The 19,673-nt window shown below is 44.0% G+C and overlaps 1 protein-coding gene across 28 annotated transcripts in view; it reads left to right on the top strand.

The window, feature by feature from the left end:
- tcf7l2 (transcription factor 7 like 2) overlaps positions 1–19,673 on the top strand; it is an 88,791-nt gene that overhangs the window by 20,643 nt on the left and 48,475 nt on the right. For 15 of the 28 annotated variants that reach the window (XM_027289508.1, XM_027289507.1, XM_027289506.1 and 12 more), the window contains exons 4-5: positions 10,026–10,127; positions 17,451–17,510. The exons of 4 other annotated variants lie outside the window; for them this stretch is intronic. In XM_027289508.1, coding sequence (XP_027145309.1) covers positions 10,026–10,127; positions 17,451–17,510 — 162 coding nt within the window. The remainder of the gene's footprint in view (positions 1–10,025; positions 10,128–17,450; positions 17,511–19,673) is intronic. 9 more of the 28 variants (XM_027289521.1, XM_027289520.1, XM_027289502.1 and 6 more) reach the window with 1 other exon arrangement.

The raw sequence follows: 19,673 nt of genomic DNA on the forward strand, positions 1-19,673 counted from the left end.
GTGTGCATCTGACCTCACCTCCATAGAACCCTATCTGGCATAAAACAAGACCTCCTCCCCGTAAAATCTCAGCTGTACAGATGGTGTACACAAAGATTCAGTCGTTTCTTTTTGATGGTGTGGTAAAAGGTGCAGTTCCAGCGCCCGGCCCTTCCCTTTTTTTTTTTTTTTTTTTTTTTCTTTCCTCTGTTTCTTCCCTCACTCTGTGTGGATGACATGCAGCATCCTATATTGCAGCTGGTTGCATCAATGCCAAGCCCAGGCCCCATTGCCGCAGCGGTGGTGGATAGGTTAGCAGGAGGGGGGGAAAAAGAGCTTCACACCGTATTGTTTTCCGCACGTCCTCTCTGTATGGATCCGTTCTCGCTCTCTACGTCACTTGTTCTGAATGTGAGGAGAAAAAAAAGAAAGAGTGAAGACGCTCAGAGGGGAGAGAAAGACCTTCTCTTTGCTTTTTTTTTCTTCTCCCTCTCGGCTGCTTTGGTTTCCGTGTTGACACGGGGCGTATAAAGCTCGCAATCAGCCGTTCATGGGAAAACAAACCATTTTCATAATGAACGCCTCGACTGAGTTTCTTATGCAAACTCTCTAAATTAAGGAAGTGTGAGATGAAACCGTTGCATTCCAGGTCAAAGCCGGGCTTTTTTCTGCGGTGTAGTCGACGCTATTTAAATGACATAGACTTGATAAGGCGATCCAGAAAGCTGAGGTGCTCCACTAAATGCTTTTTCGTCTTTTATGAGCTTCCCTGTCTGACTGTGCCAATTAGCAAAGGCGTGTGGCCTGCTTTTCTTCTCCTCTTTTTCTCTTTTTTTCCCCTCTCTCTCTCTCTCTCTCTCTCTCTCTCTCTCTTTCTAGATAGACGCTCTCTATCATTGCTCCCGCATACACGCCGCCAAACACACACCAAGCACACGTTTGGTGTATCATTAGCTTAGTGTGCGGGGAGGCGTGCGAGCCCGGGCTCTCCCCTGCCTTATCTCCATGTCAATCACAGCGTGTGTGTGAACATCAGTTGTAATGATCTCCATCCAGCCTGTCGGTGCGTGTTAGCGCCTGGCTTCCCTCGCCCCCGGAGCAAGCCGTTCCCTAGCTAATAGATGCAAAATTAAGCTGATCAATAGATGGCCTCAGCTCATTATTGACATGTTATCGCGGCGTGGGATTTTTGTGCGGGGGTTTTCTTTTTTTATTTATTTCTTATACAGAGTACTAACTGGAGATGCAAGGCGGGAGAAAAAAAAAAGTTATCTGTCTTCTCCAAATGGCTCAAACCACTTTATTTCAACCCTGCGATGATATTACATTAAGATAATCTAGTATTACTCAATCTCGTGCGTGAAGCCGTTTTTCTGTTTACTCGTCCCGTCGGTGGAGTAATCACCTGCTCAGCGGTAGGAAATGAGATGGAGACTTTCTAAAAAAACGCCATATTAAAGATTCATCAATAATTGGCATGTGCGCTGCTGTTTGTGTTGCGGGGGAGGGAGGGAGGGTGCGGATGGCTCTTATGGACGGATCACCATGTGATTGAGCTAAGTGGTAATTAACCATGAGAGAGGTATGCGTGTGTGTGTGTGTATGCATGGAGATGCATGCATGCTGTGTCAGAAAAGGTGGAGAAGGAACAGGGTTGAGGGGGGGGGTTGGAGAGGGGTGCATCAGTTGTACAGAGTTGATTTAGAGGTGAGCGCTGAGGGCATGTGGTCAGGTTAGGGAAGGATGAGGGGAGGCGGGTGCGTAGCTCGGGCCACAGCCACCTCCCCTGACCCTCCTCAGGTCTTATTGTCATGGAAGCATCTCCCATTTTAATGAGCTCCAATAACCAAGCCCTTATTACTTATTTATTCATTAAGCTGGCAGTACCCCACTGTGTGAGTGTGCATGTAATTGCTTGTGTGGGATTTTTTTTTCTCCTTTTTTTTCCTTCTTTCACGCACGATATCGTAGTAAATATCATGTTTCGTAACAACAATAATAAGTAAGGTTAAAGCTAATTGAACCCAAAATATAATAGATCTTAAAGCTTGATGAATTCGTCTAGTTGGCTGGGTTACAATACCATAACCTGAAACCATATTTGAGATTTGAGTTGAAACCCTTAAAATCCTGGGCTTTAGGTATGCTGAGGGAGTAGGCCTCATGAATATGGAGGCTGAACTGCTTCAAGGTGTGTGTGCAAGTGTGAAAGAGACACAAAACAGACTTGAATGTTTGTTGGTTTCTTATGACGCTTTTGTGAAGATTAATTGCCTGTTGGTATGTGTGTGTGTGTGTGTGTGTGTGCGTGTGTGTGTGTGATGCCTTCCACATAATGCTTTCTGATTGATGAATATGCGTAGGTGGAATTGTGTGATAGTGTGTAGTGTTTTCAGAATATCGGAAGTCTTTGTGAAGCCTGAGAGTGTACACATTCTCTCCCTCTGAGGCATGTTTCATAGCTTCCTTATATCCAGTCTACCGTTTAACTAATTCATAGTGAACTCTCGCAGAACAAAACCAGACACTCGACATCAAGGGCAGCGTTCAGCTCTCCTCCAGCACAATACCAAATACAGCTTTCTCCAGCAGAATGTGGGCGCTGCAATCAGCTTACTTTTCTCCCTCAGCAGAGCTCAGCTGCTGTTCACCTTTTTAACTCTCACCTCAACGCCCCAGACCCTGTTTCCTGAAAACAAAGGTAAGCACGAAGTGAGCGTACGAGTTGCCCAACCTATTCTCCTCCCATTCCCCTTGCCTAGCCTTGCGTAAGGGGCTCAGACACACCTAGGCCTGCGAGCATGCTCGTTCACCTCCATGTAGCCTCTAAGTAGGTCAGTGTGTATGGGACACCAACCAGGAAGGTTCCTCTGGCCGATCAATCCATTAGCCTACTTCCATACCATTAATAACAAAGCTAATCTAATCATACAGAATACCAGAATGCATGCACAATGCAATTACTGTGAACACCAAAACTACAGCAATAGTTCGAGCAGATGTTTTCATGGTAATCCGATAAGATGATGTTGTCTCGTACATACAACAGGAAAACCGTCTCACAGGCAACTGGATACATCCAAGATTGTTATTAGTTCTCAGAACTGATAAGTGTCAAAAATGTCCTCAAGACAAACCAGTAAATCCAGTTGTCTTTGACTTGTACATGTAGACGTCCTATTTCATGGATGACTAAAAATCTCTACTGGTGCAGAAAGAGAGTCTCGTTTCTCATGATGATTCAGTAGAGCATCGGAATACAAACATTTACTTATTTACTTATTTCAATTTCAGAAGAAGTTTTGGTATTGTGAGTTTCATCTGTGCAGCTCTTTATTTTTAAAATAACCGATCAGCTCTTCCAGCATCTTAGCATGAAACCCACTCAGTTTGTCACCATAGCGATCATGGAAACCAATGAAAGCACCCCAAAGTCCGAGTTATATTTGTGTCCAAAAGGAATACGAAAGAAAGAAGAGTCATTCAGATAGAATAGCAATGAGTGCAGCTCTGTGAAGCAAAAGAAACACCTGAAAGCAGAGGCATTCTGCTGCAGAGTCTGATGCTAAAGGTGCCAGAGCGCCTGTTCATTAGCGGGGCTGATGGAAGACCAGCCAGCTCCTGCTGGCCTTCACCCTCACTGCCACAATATTTATAGAGCAGCCAAGAGATATTCTTAATGACACAGGGAGAGGGACAGTGGGAAAGGATGGTGGTGGGGGGTTGCAAAAGTCAGAAATGGAACACTGTTTACTTTCTGAGTCTTGTTGAGAAGTTGGTGTGTTTTGGACTGCAATCATGTCACCCTCACATTCCTTTGAGAACACTGCATGTGTCCAAGTGTGCCCAATCTTTTCTGTAGTCTATCATCATCCAATCAATTTAACCCAAAGTAGTGAACTCTTGTTTTTGCTAAACTTTCAACTTTCGAGTGGACAACTTTGTCTTCTTGTGACTGTCGTAGAAAAATGTGCCGCCTACATGTTGCACAATCCTTTGAAACGGCTCCGGTCCATCAGCTGGTGTTTGAACAGCACATTTGTCCACACTTGCTAAGTAAACAGTGTCACAGCAAAGCCATACTTATCTCATGAACTAGTGTGTATGAGAGCGAAACTTACTTCCAGCACAGGCGAGATAAAAGTCAAGTGTTCACAGAAACAAGTCCTAAGAATGGACACCGAACAGATCAGTTAAAAACAAAGCAATTCCCCCCTTTTTTCCTGCAATACTTTCTCAGATATTGTGAACAATGGTAGTTTCACAAGCTTAGTTTCTCCAGCCTCATTTTAAAGGGGTGAGTAAAGTTTGAATTTGGTTTAGAGAAAGGAAAGGTCATGCACGTTCCCCATGTGGAAAAAAGGGTTATATGAAAGTGTCAGGTTGAGTTTTTCCTGCAAGAAAGAGATAGAAGGGGAGTTTGACGTGGAGGTGGAGATTGTTGGCAAAGAAGGTAGGGGTAGGAGGTGAGGAGGTAAGGTTTTGGATCAGGTCGGCTGCCCCTGTGCTGTCGGGTCAGTGGAACCCCCAAGCGGTTCTGGCTTTGGAGTAAATATGGGCCCAGCGGACCCCTTCCCGCCCCAGGGCACACAAACCCCAGGCCTTCCCACATTCTACTTTTATTTTTCTGGTTGCAAAACGCCTCTGGCTATCAGAGCAGGTGGGGTGTTTTTTTTCTTTAATATTTACTCATAAAATGTGCATTAGTAGAACCAAACAGCCATGATGGGCCCTCTTGTGTCTGCTAACTTTCTCCCAGTTTTGTCAAGGAATTCTTGCGCTACCTCCATTCTCTTTACAGTAATCCCATTTCTCCAAAGATGTGTACTGTACACAGAAACAGACACAACAACGTATCATATAGCCGAGTTGGAAGGTGGTTTCTGTTTTTAACCAGGGGGATTTCAAAGGGTCTGTGTTGCATTAAGCTTCTCCCTCCCTCAATTACAGAAAATGACTGTCTTCTCCTCAACAAATTACGTGTTTGTATAAGCACGTGTTTGCGAGCGAGGACAAAAACTGTCGGCAATATCCGCAACAGATCAAGACAATATGCTCGGCTCGTTTTTTTTAAAAGGGATAAAATTGTAGTCAAACTGGATGAACTAATCTTTTAAGCTCTGTGCAGTTTACTTGCAGAGCTTTGAATGGGCTCCTCTTACTAGCCTTGATCATTTCAGTCTTAAATAAAGCTCTTTATTGTAGCCGTCTGATTGGTGTAATCTGCAAGCTGTCAATCCCATCTCTGAGAGCTATCCCAGAGGGGGCTGCCGGGCCTGTCGACCAGAGGATGTTCAAATGTGGGTGAGCATTGTTGTTCAGGTGTGAATGTGTGAGTAAGCATGTTAAGTATGTCAGGATGAGGGCGGGGGGTTGATGCCCATGTAGAGATATGCCATGTCTGTCGCCACAGATGGGTTGAAGATCTGTTGGACTCTCTAGAGCAACACCCAGCATCCATATGCTGACTCTAAACCCAAGCTGCTATCTGTCGGTCTGTCTATCTGTGTGTCTGTCTCCCCTCCTTTTTCTCACATTGCTCACATGGCTGGAATGCTTGATGGAGCCCCAGTGGCCCTCATCATTTGTCCCATGGTTGCCCGCTGGAAAGTGGACCAGTGTTTGTGAGCCACATTGGCACATAAGGAGCTCTGTTTGTTTGATTGGTCTGAAGCCCTGTGCTCTTAATCCAAAACAAAATGAACAAGCCGTGCGGTGGCTGCTGCTGCCCCAGCCGCCAGACCGCATGTGATAAACACATCAGATGTAGGTTTGATGGAAAAGGAGCTGGTTGTTGAAAAGTCCTCTACTTTTTTGTTTCTGTCACATACTCAAACATTTATGAGTAAGACTTCTTCCCCTATTCATTGTCAATAGCACGTATTGACGTTTGGTTAATGTTTGATAGAGAGCGGAAAAAAATGGTTTATTTCTGGGAAGATCAGAGTCTACCACTGGTACCAGGAAGGAGTGTTTTAGTCCAAATTGCTTCTGTGCCAGCTTGTTGAATTAGTAACAACACAACAGAGGCTGAAGCCGCTGTGTAGACGTGTGAGGATGATGTGGCTCAGAATGCCCCTCCGTTTTTGTCTCCGGCCCACTTCCCTTTCTGCCACGAGCTGTGACACTGGGACCAGGTCCCCCAGCTTGTTTTCACTGTGATGACAGTCAGTGTGGATCTGGGTTAACACGCTGTAGCTCATAACATGCCAAGCCATGCAGCAGCAGTCACTCACATACAGTATGGGTGAATGGTCCAGCATGCAAATAGAAAGCACCTGCCCGTATATAGTAACGTAAAAAAAAGAATAGTGTCATTCATCAAGCACAAAATGCCAACCTATATTGGTTCTGGCTTCTTAAATGGATATCTTTGGGTTGTGGATGGTTGGTCAGACAAGCAATTTGAAGGAACTATCTTGGGACCTCGAGCTCTGGGAATTTCTGACAGGTCCATTTTGCTATTTTATTGACTAAATGGTTAATTGAAAAAACTGCAGACAAAATAATCAATAATGAAAATAATCATTAGTCATAGCTCTTGAAAAACAACTCCCTCCTCACCACCACCACCACCAACCCCCTTCTTGTGCTTGGGAAAGCAGTAGAGGCAGGGAAATCGGGACAGTGAGAGTGAGTTCATCCCTCTGTAAGGATTTAGAGGACTCCCTTGTCTTTCACTTCATCAGAGACAATTGAGTCATTCAGCTCCCATTGTGGGGCTGGCCAGGCGAGGAGGGGCGCAGAGTAGGGGAAGAGAACAGGGGGTGGGGAGGCTGAAAGGGAGAAGCCGTCTGCTGCACAACCCCGGAGCCGGAGCACAACCACTGGGTGGCTCTCACAGGGTGGGGGTCTGTCAAAGAAAGGGAGGGGTTTGGGGGGGGTTGTTCAGTGTTTGTGTGTGTGTGTGTGTGTGTGGAGAGGAGAGGAGAGAGTTATCCTGGAACTCCGGAGCAATTTGTCACATTGGAATGGCTCTTGAGTTACGCGGGGGGCCCCCTCATAGCAGGAGAGTTTTCAGGTCGCAGAGCGCAGAGAACTGGGAGGGGTTTGTAGCAGCAGATAGGGGTCAGAGGTCATGGCCTACTCAAGCCCAGGCTGCGCGTCCGTTAGCAGGTTCGGGCGGGTCGGGGCGGGTGGGGAGAGAAAGAGAGAGAGAGAGAGAGAGAGAGAAAGAGAGAGAGGAAGGAGGCCAAGAAGGGGGTGGTCGGAAAGCCCGGTGCTTGCCAGGGCTCCGTTTTCCTTGGCATGCTTGTAAAACCTGCAGGAGAGATTAGTGTGTGAGAACATTTGCAATAGCAGGGCTGAAGTGGAGCCACTTGTCAGGGCATGCGCTGCGACACCCTACCTCTCTTTCAATGTCTCTCTACCCCACTGCCACACTCGGGGTGGGGGGAGGTCGGGGTGTGGGGGGGGGGTCACCTTCACGCTCCTTACCCACCTACTCAGAATGTCCTCTTGCTCGACCCCTTCTCCGGCTGCAGCTGTGTTTGAATATTTGTATGTGTGAGCATGTGTGCACACTTGATGGCAGGACTTTCCCATGACTGGATTCACAATTTACCCCCCTCCCCACATATATACACACACACACACTCTCCCTTCACTCCAGCACTGCCCTATCTTCTAGCCCCTCTGGCACCATTAGACACTGTCTTGAATTACCTCATAGATGACAGCAGCCCCGTCACTCTCTTCCTCCTCTTTTACTGTTACAACACCACCCCTCTCGCCCCTCCTTCTCGCTCCCCTTCATGGCAATTAATACCCAGTGTGGGGGGTCCATAAAAACCCACAAGACCTCAACTCTGGAGTTTTTTTACAACCTTTCCTTTTTCCACTCAGGACATACAAACAAGCATAAACAAACCCTGTTTTTTAGCAGTAAAAGCCGTCTTGGGGTCATAAATGAGTGGTAGTGGTGGAGAAAGACCAGGCAGCAAACTGTTTTTTTCCTTGCAGGGGCTGTAACCGAGGACATGGAGTCAATAACTCCCTCCAGCGTCTACCACTGGCAGGCACCCCACAGTGAACTCTTCGCTAATTACCACTGATTTAGACACAGTCTCAGGAAGGGTCGCGACACACTCACTCTCTGACCAGCTCTGACACACATACAGCACACACACACACTCACGCCTAGAGACATGCATACAAACTAGCGGTCAACCTTTCTGGATGGCAGCACAAAGAAATTGCATCTAATGTACCTGCATCACCATACAACTACCAGAGAGCCGTAGCTCCTCCGTTCTCTCTAGATCGCGTTAGACGACTAGGCAGTGGTAAGTTATAATTTATCAAACGGCAATGCCTAAACTTTTTGTCACCAAGTGCCAAAAATCTGATCCTGTGCTCAGGGCCAATAATGATGGTGAGATAATTACGAAATGTAACAGGGCTGCATGAGCCTCTTAGGCCTTATGTCATTATTGCGAAGAAGCACATGATCTCAATCACTCATGAAATATAATTTAATAGGATGCAGATAGCATCTCGAAGTGAAGCAACAAACTCCAAACATGTGGACTGTGGAAAGAAAGGAAAAGCACTCCAGTGTTTTAGATTTCTCCATCATGCTGAAGTTTTATGTCTAAATGGCATCATAGGCCCGGTTCCAAGTCCAAGTTCACCTGTCAGACTTGCTCTTAGGAGGATATCTGCTGTGTAGCAGAGCATGTAGAATTTACCCAATGTCCATTTTAACAACTTTGCCTTCGGGCTACCAAGTGGAGTTTCTGGGCACAGTGGTTTGAAAATAGGCCAGTTAACCTCCAGAGATTGTTTGTTTTTTTTATTATTTAATTGTGTGAGTAGTACTTTAATAGTCTTTGTCATTTGATGTATTTTTTAAATTAAATCCATTCTCCTTGCGTTTGCAGATTTCATTGCATAGAAATCCAGTGAGAGGCCACTTTGAATCTGTTGGAACTGATGCAAGCAGTTTTTCCAAACCGCTCTGGTTTTACGCCATTTACAGCTGTTGCCCTTTAATATTGAGTTCCTTAGCTAGCTTCCCTTCTTTACAGATTTTACGGCCTTTGCGTCTTACGGTACTCATCGGACAAGGCCACAGAGCTGAAACAGCTGCTGTGACCTCTTTGCCTCAAATTAGGTGGCTGTGACATTGATAAGCAGAGTCTGGACCACATGCTGTGGCAAGGTCAACACCAGGCTGACAAATCTATACAGAATTTGCTTTTCTTATTGAATTTGGATATTGAATATAAGAAGAAGAGCACAAAGGAGAAGGTAGAGCATTTTAAGTAGAAGAGTCAACACAGCACATATCGTCAAATTAAAAAGGACTCCGCCCTGGTTATATCACAAAGACAGATGTTTCTCATGACCCTTATTTCTGCTTATCTGTTTTTCTGTGCTTGTGTGTGTGTGTGTGAGAGAGGGAGAGGGTGGGAGAAAGAGAGGGAGCCTTCTGATAGAGGCCAAGTCAATCATTTATGGGAGCAGTCAGGAGGATTAGGCTCAGAGGAGCGTGGTTAGACGCCACGCTTTAACTCCTTTATGGGTTCCAATAAAAGTCTGACAACAGTCACATTTATGACATTAGGTCATCTTAAAACCATGAGCTGCGTACAGTACCCTAACCTCTGCCCTACCCAACTCCAAATTAGTGACTTAATGAAATCCAAAGTCACTCGTCGGCTAGTTTTACACACAAGGTTTTTTTTATTTTAGAATGACCTCTCACTGTGAAGGAGGCTGGCTACAAAACTGAGCAGTCTTGTGCTGTATACTTTTGAAAAAATGTGTAATTTGGTTTACACAGCAATTGTGCGCTCTCCTGCTGGACTCTCAGATGCATGCTCGAGGCCATCCTCACCCCATCCATCATCCCGCCTTAAGATCTTTTTGTTTGCTTTTTCCATGTTTTTGAGTTTCCACACCCATACACACCTGTCAAGAAATGTCGTCTCCCCTTTTTTTTTTTTGTCTTATTTTTAATTTGTTCTTTTGGTTTTTGCTTTCTGCATTGTTAACATGTTTTGTTTTCTTTCTTTCCATTCTGTTTCCTTTCTGCCATTCAGTACCTACAGATGAAATGGCCCCTGCTAGATGTTCAACCAGGAGGTCTTCAAAGTAGACAAGCACTTAAAGATGCCAGGTCCCCGTCACCGGCACACATCGTTGTAAGTAACACTCCGCTCGGTACTTTTCCTCTTTCACCAGCTCTTCTTCCCTTATTCATGACAGAAAGAAAAAACAAACCCTCCTTTTCCTCTCTTATCCATCCTGAAAACAACTCTCAGTGTTAAAGCCCTCCCCTTTTGCCTCATGAATGGATGTTTTGACCCCCCCCAAAAAAAAAGAAAATGCAGATTTGTTTGCATTTACCCTTAAATCACAGTCACTAACACACCCAGTCAGTTTTATGTAAACTTGTTCTTTTATATGTGCAAGTTTTTGTGGATCCCCGGAAAGAAGAGCTTTTGTCTGTTAGTGAGTGATCAGGAGACGAATGGGACTGGCTGCCACTGTGGCAGGTGCAGCGGTTGTTCTTGCCTTGCCTGTCCAACCAGACATGATGATAACGGCAAGTCTTGTACTGATCTTGATGATTATGAAGAACTGGTCTTATGTTGACAACTTTTCCATGAGAATGAGCTAATGCTGGATTGCTAACATACTGTCTTTGAGGGAAGTGTGGGCGTTCCTTCAACATTGATTACCCTATCCGTGGAGTTGGAGGAGTAGTCTGGCAGGAGAGTTGGCTGGACAGCAATAGGGCCATATGCAGTAGATACACATAACAGAGCATCCACCCCAGGCATGTCGATATCTAAGAAGATAGCAGCTCTAGAATGAACAGTTGAACGTGAACTTAGTAGTTACCCACAGGCGTAAAGTTTTCAGGAGGTCAGCGGAAAGGTTGAACACAGGGAGGTGTACGTATGTGGTCACAGGGTTAGCGAGCCAGGAAAATCAATGAGCGTGAGGATTGAGCAGAATTAGTGAGGTGATCATGAACGCCTCGGGCTATTATTGGCACAGTTTTTTTTGTTTTGGAAGTCGTGCATCTTCTACATATTGTTATGAAAATGAAAATTTGAAAAAAGTGCATAATGATTTTAGACGGAAAAGACTTCCAAGTTTGTGCGCTTCATGAATACAACATCTCCTGTGGTAACAGTTCGGCGCGGGGAGCTAATAATACTCTGCTGACCCTTTTTGTTTATGCAGCAACACAGTTAGTAGTCGTCATGGCGCTCACACAGGAGGTAGTGATGATTTTTATCGCACAAATTGCGCCGTCAAGACACATTGTCCCTCTCGGTCCCATCTGACATTTGATCTGTTCAGTTACTTTTATGGTCTGTAATAAATACCATCTCGAACTGTTACTCAGAAGTTGGCGAGCCACGGGCTTCCTTGGTATTTTGCCCATTCAAGTTAAGCACGTCTTAAAATAGCAGGAGTCGACAAGGCTGTTTATTTGAAACAGAAACCTTGTCAAAAGTTATGTTTAAGACAAAGAGCTCGCGACGACAGTGTAATTCTGAACAAAACAAGCCCAGCTGAGGGCCCTCCTTATCTTTGCCTGCGATGCTAGTGTTATTTTTATACCAAAGAGTTCAGGGGCCTCTTCTTGCTCTGTTATTTTAGGAGACGCTGAGAAAAGAGTCCCAACTCCTATGAAGTCATTTAACTGATCGTAGGCAGCGAACGCCGCAGGTAAATGCTTGAGGTTTTATCCTGCTATGAGTCATATGGCTGTAAATACTTAACCACCTCACGTCCACCTAAATTCCTGCTGTATAATTCACATTTAAAGTCTGAGAACACAAAAGTGTGTAACACATTATATACTTCTCTGGTGTATATATATATATGTTTTAAATTTAGATTGCCCAGTGACGAGTTTGGCGTTGAAATGATCTAGAATTATAACATTTGGAGGGTTTATTTTTGGGGGAAAATAAACGTAAGCATCTATTTTTCACAATGTACACAGACAGCTGTAATACAAACAGCCAAGCATGCAACACTAACAGGCTTGGAACAAACAGGCAACACCAGCAACTCATCACAAAACAGAAACTGGCTTTGGGGCAAAAAACAAACTTGAAACAACAAAGATGGACAACCAGTCAGATGGAAAAAAATCAGCTTGTCTGAAGCACACAGACACTCACACACACACACACACAACACAACGTAGTGACTAACACACAGCGCTGGGCAACAATGTGTTTTGAACAACGTGTGTTAATCACTTAAAAACTCGTCTGTGTTATGAAAATTGACATTGCTCCGAGGATAGAGAAAGTTTGTGGTATCACGCCAGATGAAGGTGAAGCTCGCGTTGAGGATGATTTAACAGTCTTGTGTGAGAATAAAAGTTCTAAGATTTTCTTTTGCAATACGTGTATTACCTCCACGGTGAGGTTCAAAAACACTAGCCTTACTTTACACTACGCTACCCATCATTGAATTTCTGTTATATTTTTGGCTTTGGGCTGGATTTAATTTGGAAGTTTTAGCCCCAATTGAGAATGAAGTTAAAAGACTAATTGTATCTTTGTTTGTTGTCAAGAAAACAGCAAAATTTGGTGATAAACCGCCCAGTAACAGACACATAAATGACCCTTCTGGTTACTTTCTTTGTGCTTTGGTTCTAAGAAGAAAAAAGCAGAATGGACTAGCAGGAGAACTATTAAACACATATCGTGATTAGTACTGACACTGATCAATATCAGAGAATATATTGTAATATTTGTGCTCGTATTGCCCGGACCCAGTGTGATCCGTTTGAGAGAATACACTGACTGGTAAGATCAGAGGCATTGCAGCATCGCTGCATAGGCACACAACTCGCTGTTAGCACAAGTGATAAAATTGAATGTGAAATGCAGCTTGTATTGTTGCCGCTCCCTCCATCCTGACTCCAGCATCCACCTCTGACTGTGAAGGAAGTGTGATTGAATGTTTCCCTGGTTTGCATCATACTGGCTGCTGTACATATAGACAGATAACTGTGGACAGCATCGTGAATGCCAATGATAACCCCACACGGACTCCTGCCGCTGTCACTCAAATCAGTCAAGCTTTTTTCTTCTTTTTTTTTTTTTTCCCCCACTACAAGATGTAGGCCTGCGTGTTCCAGTACGTGATCCCCTTATCAATAAATTGGGCTGTAAACGGTAGTTTTCTTTTTGTTTACAAATGCGAAGAAACACTCAAGGCGCCTTGACCTCTCCCTGCCTGGAGCACGAGCAGGCTGCATTGGCAGCGATAAGGAGCCGTCGATTGCCCCGCTAGATAAGAGCGATCTGAAGCCCCGAGTGACCCTGACACAGTTGAAACGACAGTAGAAAGGAAGTGATAGATTTGAGGAAAAGATATAAACGGCCGCAGATAAATGCCGTTAGGAAGTCGAGGCTGAGGATGGAGTTGCAGACAGGTAGACGATCGGCCGAGAAAAGTGACCTCACGCAGGCTGGTCTGTCTGAGGGGCATGCTGTATGCCCCTGTTTACCATGCCCTCAAAAGGGGGCCATGCAGGACCTTTTGAAGTGCCTGACCACCCCTGCAGGCAGCCTCAAAACCTGCCGCCGCTGAACTTTTATGCCATTGGCCAAAAGTTATTGAATATTTATTCACCTATTGATGTGTATTTTTATTTTATTTTTTTACGAGGGAGAGAGACTCCAAGAAACATTTTTATGCCTCACACAGCTCCGGAGAGAAAGATCACAAACGGTTCCTTGCTTTGTCAGCTTGTCTTTTTTATTGTGACGTTTTAATTTGACGTTTCGAGTCTTTGTGGACAAATTTAGGATGCGGTGTATAATTAATAACTCTGATTTAGACAGTGATTATTGCATCGACCCAGTAACACAACATGACATACCAGACTGACTTGTAAAAGCCACTACCTGAAGCGTACATGTGTGTTGATAGTGACTCAGCTGGAATCCATGCTATTGTCGGCAGTGTCATGACATAATTTGGCTCATCTCAGCGTCATGTAGTCAAATTTTTTTTTTTTTTAAACGAAGAGCAGCACCTCTCGACTGAGAAAAAGAAGAAGCATTTTAAACGCGAGTCACTCCGACTGAACCACGTTTCCTGTATTTGCCATTCTGGGAATTGGGGCAGAAACATGCAAATGTTAAGAGCATATGCACACCAACTTCTTTTCTGACATTCACGTGCACGCACACACATACTCCACGCACACGCGCACACACACACACACATATAGCCTTAGAGTCTAGAGCCTAGCCCTGCTTGAACAATGTCTCCATTGTTTTGTGGGCTTTCACTGGCAGCAGGGGACGGCTGGAGTGTTAACCATTTCCTAACTGCGCCTCACTGTGTATTATTGTGTGCGTGCGTGTATGTGTGTGTGTGTGTGTCAGAGGTAGTGAAGCATGGGCTCAGGGATGAAAAGAGGGAGGGCACTTGCTCCAAGTGTATGGTAATTAGTGTGGAGGAAGTGATGGAATCTGGCCTTTTTTATGGCCTACGAGACCTCCCACCTGAGCCTTTACAACTTCTGAACATGCTTACTTTATTCCATTCAGTGTCGCTTGTCTCTCTTGAAGAATGTGTGCTAGAAAGTGGCTGTGTGAAAAGAACTGACGTGTTTTTGATATTATATATATATATTTTTTTAAACTGCGTCTTAGCCAAGCATTCACTAAACACATGCCACAATAACTCTGCGGATCCTAACAATGGATGGGCATGCGACTGTTACTCTAGGACCATGTTAGAAAAAGACAGAGCCAGGATCACATTCACCCTCCTTGACCGCTTCTCTGTCTGTTTTGGAGGAATGGGGATAAAGGGGGCTTCCTGTGGTCTGAATGGGCCATGCACCTGGGCTAGTCAGACAATTGCCCAAAACTCTGGGATGCCTGGCCTCCTCAGCTGTTAATGAGCGACCCCATGGTCAGCAGGCACCACCCACACACTGTCCAGAGGCTTTACCTAGAAGGCTTTCTCTATCCTGCCTTATGCCGACCTTAAACCGCTCTTTCCCTCCGCACTTTAAGCCTTTTTCCAAACAACCTCTCTCGCCCGCTTTTGTCTTCTTTCTGTGCATGCATTCCTCCAGCCACCCGTGACCTTTGCTGCAAGGGAAAACTCATATCTCAGGCGTTTATATATATATATTGTTGTGGTCAATTTTGGGTCCAAAGTCGCGAAACGCTCATGGTATGTGGGATTAGGCGATATAACTGATATTCCCGTATGTTCTTTTGTTATCTATAAATGGTTTCTCAGCTGGATTTTCCCCAGAAAAGGATACACAATCAACAGAAATATAAAAGCAACACTTTTGTTTTTGCTTCCATTTTTTTACGAGTTTAAAAAAAAGCAAAAGACCTAAGACTTCTTCTATGCACACCAAAGGTTCATTTCACCCAAACTTTTAATTTTTGAGATATTCCATCTACCTGAAACTTCTGGCATATCAAGATGTTGATGATGTACTTGCTGACTTTGCCGGGTAAGCCAATCAGAGGCAGAGAAATTGGTATCTGTATCCCTATTAGTTAATAGCCTTACTTCAGTGCCTTATAAATGTCTTTCCTCAAGACAAAACTGCATTTTATTGTGACCTGCTTAAATCTCACGTGTCGTAGTCATGCTGTTTAACTACCTGTCAGGTGGATGGATTATCTTAGCGAAGGAGAACACTCACTAACACTGATTTTTTTTTTTGTTTGCATGGAAGAAGTTTTCGATTTTTATACTTCAACTTGTGAAAAATGGTACCAAAAAAAAAAGATTTCATCCGTATCGGCCGGTTCTTTTTTAATCACGCGATTCAGACCTCGGATAGAGACCATTGTGCCTGTCAGCTGTCTCTCACTGTCTTCTCCAGACAAGACGTTTGTTAAAGGGGGGGTCATGCTTACATCATCGACTCGGGGCCAAAAAATCTGAGGCTGTCGAGACGTGCCGTCAGGCGCTGGGAACAGTGACAGTGAAAATGAGAGCACCTCAGGCATTGTATCTGTCCAGCAGTCTGGACGGGCCACTTGTTCCCACAGACAATACACTCAGTGTTGGCTTGGTCAGCAACGACAACCACAAAAAAATGACTCGAGAGTCTTCTCGCTCCTTTATGGACTTAAACCTAAACATTTTTAAAGGTGCCTGTTAAAATTACCGACCAGAATTCAAAATGTTTGCATATTTTCTGTCCAACGTGTATATCGCCTCTCCGTTACAACACGCGATCGAAAGGAAATGTGAATAGCGGTTTGTCGTTCAGTGTGCACGAGTAGCTTCACGGCTGTTGTAGTTTTTTTTTTTTTTGCTTTCTTTGCTGTGGTATTTGACCGTTAAATAACCCCTGTGAACTTAAGCTACCCCAGGGGACGTGTGACTCCATGTTAGACATGCACATTTAAAAGGATAATACATATTTGTATCTGTAAGTGTGTGTGTGTGTGTGTGTGTGTGTTTCACCAATAACCACAGTGTTCACTGTCTAGCTCTAAGAAAAAGTTATCTAGCTGGCCTCGGGGTCAAGCACAAGTACAAATAGAACCCAGTGATCTTGCTGCAGAGAAAGCGACCGACCGCAGTAGCTTTTAGGTAAAGAGCCCTTCAGGAAACTAAAAGCCCTTTTTTTTGCTTTTCTCTGCATGTTCTGAGACTTCAACTCGCATGTCCTTTCTTCCCTAGGAAATCAATAACTACCTTCCTCTCCCTTTCTTCCTTTCCTGTCCTCTATCGTCTCTTGATCTGAATTTTTGCTCATAGGGGCAAGTTAAATCTCAGAATGCCTCCTCCTCGAAAGTATCTTGTGTTTGAACATTTAAGATGAGGCAGTTTACATTTTTTAGTGCACACAGTGAAGTGATAGAAATATTAGGAATAACTGCTCTGGGGACCTGTTGTCAGCATATTTTCTTATTTTCATTATAAACATACTTAATAATTGCACAAAACATGACTTTGTCACTTGGGTGATATTATTTACTCCTCTGTGCCAGATCATGCTACCTGTTTGCATTTAAAGAGCTTGCATAATCAGCGCCATAAACGTGGCGGTGACAGCGGATCCCCAGACCAGCTGACTGCTCCTGAAAGTCTGTGAAGGCGTAGATGCCGAGGAGATAAGATGTTCTACCAAAGTGAAATAGTGTTTTAACAACCAGCCAGCCAGTACCAACAGCCACGTAACCAGTGCAGAGCCAGTGCTCTCCTATTCTCTCTGTGTAAAATTAGTAATAATGGGGCCGAACACGTACCCAGGAGAAAGCTGAGCCAGCAGAGACGAGGTAGTAGTTTAAATAACTAAAAAGCCAGGGGATGCATTATTTCCAGGGAGAACACGTTGCTTTTTGCATAAAAACCTGGTCGGCTGGGATTGTGTGTAGATACATATATATATATGTGTGTGTGTGTGTATGTGTGGGAGAGAACGAGCAGGAGATGGAGAGCTGATATAATTGTGTGACTTGGGAACGTCCATCTTTGCCTTTCAGGGGCCCTTCTGCTGGGAATTCCCCGGACAGTCAGATCTGAGCCTTCACCAATTTCATTTGGTGAGAGAACTTTGAATTCCAAAAATGTCTTGTTGGATTTTTTTGGTTGATTCCAAAAAGCAAATTAACAACTGATAATTGATGATAATTTTTTGATTTTTTTTTTTTTTTTCAAAACAAAAATAATGAATGAAAAAAATCCTAAATCCTGGTGATGATGCTGATAATCATGCTGTGATGTGCTTTGTGCTATAATTCAGTGCTGCTGCTTCTTTTTTCTTGCTGGTGTGATTTTTTTTTTTAAATGTCTTAAAATGCCAATCAAAGTGATGAGATATTTGTGTGGGGGAGGGATATTTTGGATGGTACATGCCTCCTACTCTAAATAGAGACTGTCCATCTTCTTCACTGTTCAGTTTTGTCTGGCTCCTAACTCATATCTGTGTGCCGAGGATTGTGTTTGCCTTCTTTATTTGTCTTATGAGTAACCAGTTTCAGTTTCTGGATCTTTTCTGGTTTAATGCCAACATCCTTTTTAAGCTTTTTTGGAAGATGATTGTGGATGTGCTTTGGTTTGAATTAGAGCAGGAGAAGGGAGACTTTTTTCTGTTTTGTTTGTATTTCTTTGAGAAGCTGTTTTGGAAGACACTTCTCTTTTAACAGCATCCAGGTCTGACTGTTAAGACAGAGAGATAGATGGAGCAATAACACATACAGTTTACGCTCAGCAGACACTTCACTGTGTATACCTGTACAATGTAATGCCATCCAGTGCAACAGCTCTTACGAAGCTTATCATTTCTCAGTTATAAGCTTATTACTGAGGTCGTACTGGAGTGTATTACATTGAAAGGTCGTCTCACGTATGTAAATAGGGTGGACAAATTAATAGAAACAACGCAATCCAGTTCAACTCTGCAAACTACAACCTCAGTTACAGACATATAATTAGATTATTACCTCTCTGACAGCGTCAATCAAGACGAAACATTATTTTTGTAAAGGCATTAGATTGAATGAAGTTGGCCAATGAGTGCAGATTGGGATTAAAGCTACAGCTCTTTATATGTGTTCACAGAAAGGTAAAGTTAGTTTTGATTCTGCTGCAGAGCGGACATGCTGAGGACATCAGTAAGCCTTGTTTTGGTTTCCTTGAACCCGGGAGGACGCTGACATTGTGAAGCCCGAAGGATAACTTATTTAATCTCCTCAGAGGCGACCATGACTCTGTGGATTGCCTGCTTAAATTGTTTGACTAATCAATTGCTTGTTGATTCTGCACACCCCGTCAGGCCTTTGTTGCCAGTAAATAACATCCTTTAGAAAAAAAGAAGAGAAAAGAAAAGAGAAGAAAGGAAGAAAGAAGGTAAAACATGGTTGATTGCAAAAAAAAACAAAAAAAAACAGCTATTAATATGACGGTATAGTCTACTTGGATTTAAAAAACAAAAACAAAACAAAGAACAACAACAGAAAAAGAAACCCTCCCCTCCCCTGTCATCTTGCTGCTTGATTCCTTTCCCTCTCTTATACAAGCACCTTTGCTAGAACTTGTTTGACAAGGTCTGGCAGGATCACTGTTGGGTGTGCCTGTCTTTCTGCATGTGTGTCTTACAAACACACCTTTGTCTACACCAGCAGTATCTGTAGTATCCTTGCGTCTAAGGTGTGACTTGAGTTTTGGATGACAAGTAGTCAGAGCTGGGTCAGGCCAGGTTAGAACTTTCAAATGTTTGCGTACAGCGACGTGAACTTGTTTAACCCAGAGATCTGACTTACAGGCTTGTGCGGAGCAGACACTGGGCGAGAAGATTAAAAAAAACAAAAACCTGTGTGGTAATCATGATTCGGTCATAGTTCATTTGCACAAAGAAGTGGGATCAAGGTTCAGGAGTGATATTGATAAATAATCTAATTTATGATGAAGCGCTCCTAACAGACTGACAGCCCAATGCACTCATCTTTTTTGACAAATCCCCCCCCCCCACCACAGATCACATGAACTCCGGGCTCGGTTCGTGAGCGACAACAAACTCAGCAGCTCCTCTAACGCTACTGTATTAACACTGGAGGCCGTTTCACAGGGAAACTTGTTTTGACAGAACTCCAGGTGTTTCATTGTTGGGGCTGGCATGGTTCAACAGATTTACCAATTAGCACTGGGCTGCTGAGGGCACAGGAAGGGTGGGAGGGGGGTGTAGGAGAAATGAAATGAGGGGGGGG

Source organism: Larimichthys crocea, chromosome XVI (genome assembly GCF_000972845.2).
Source record: "Larimichthys crocea isolate SSNF chromosome XVI, L_crocea_2.0, whole genome shotgun sequence".
NCBI classification, from domain to species: Eukaryota; Metazoa; Chordata; class Actinopteri; family Sciaenidae; genus Larimichthys; species Larimichthys crocea.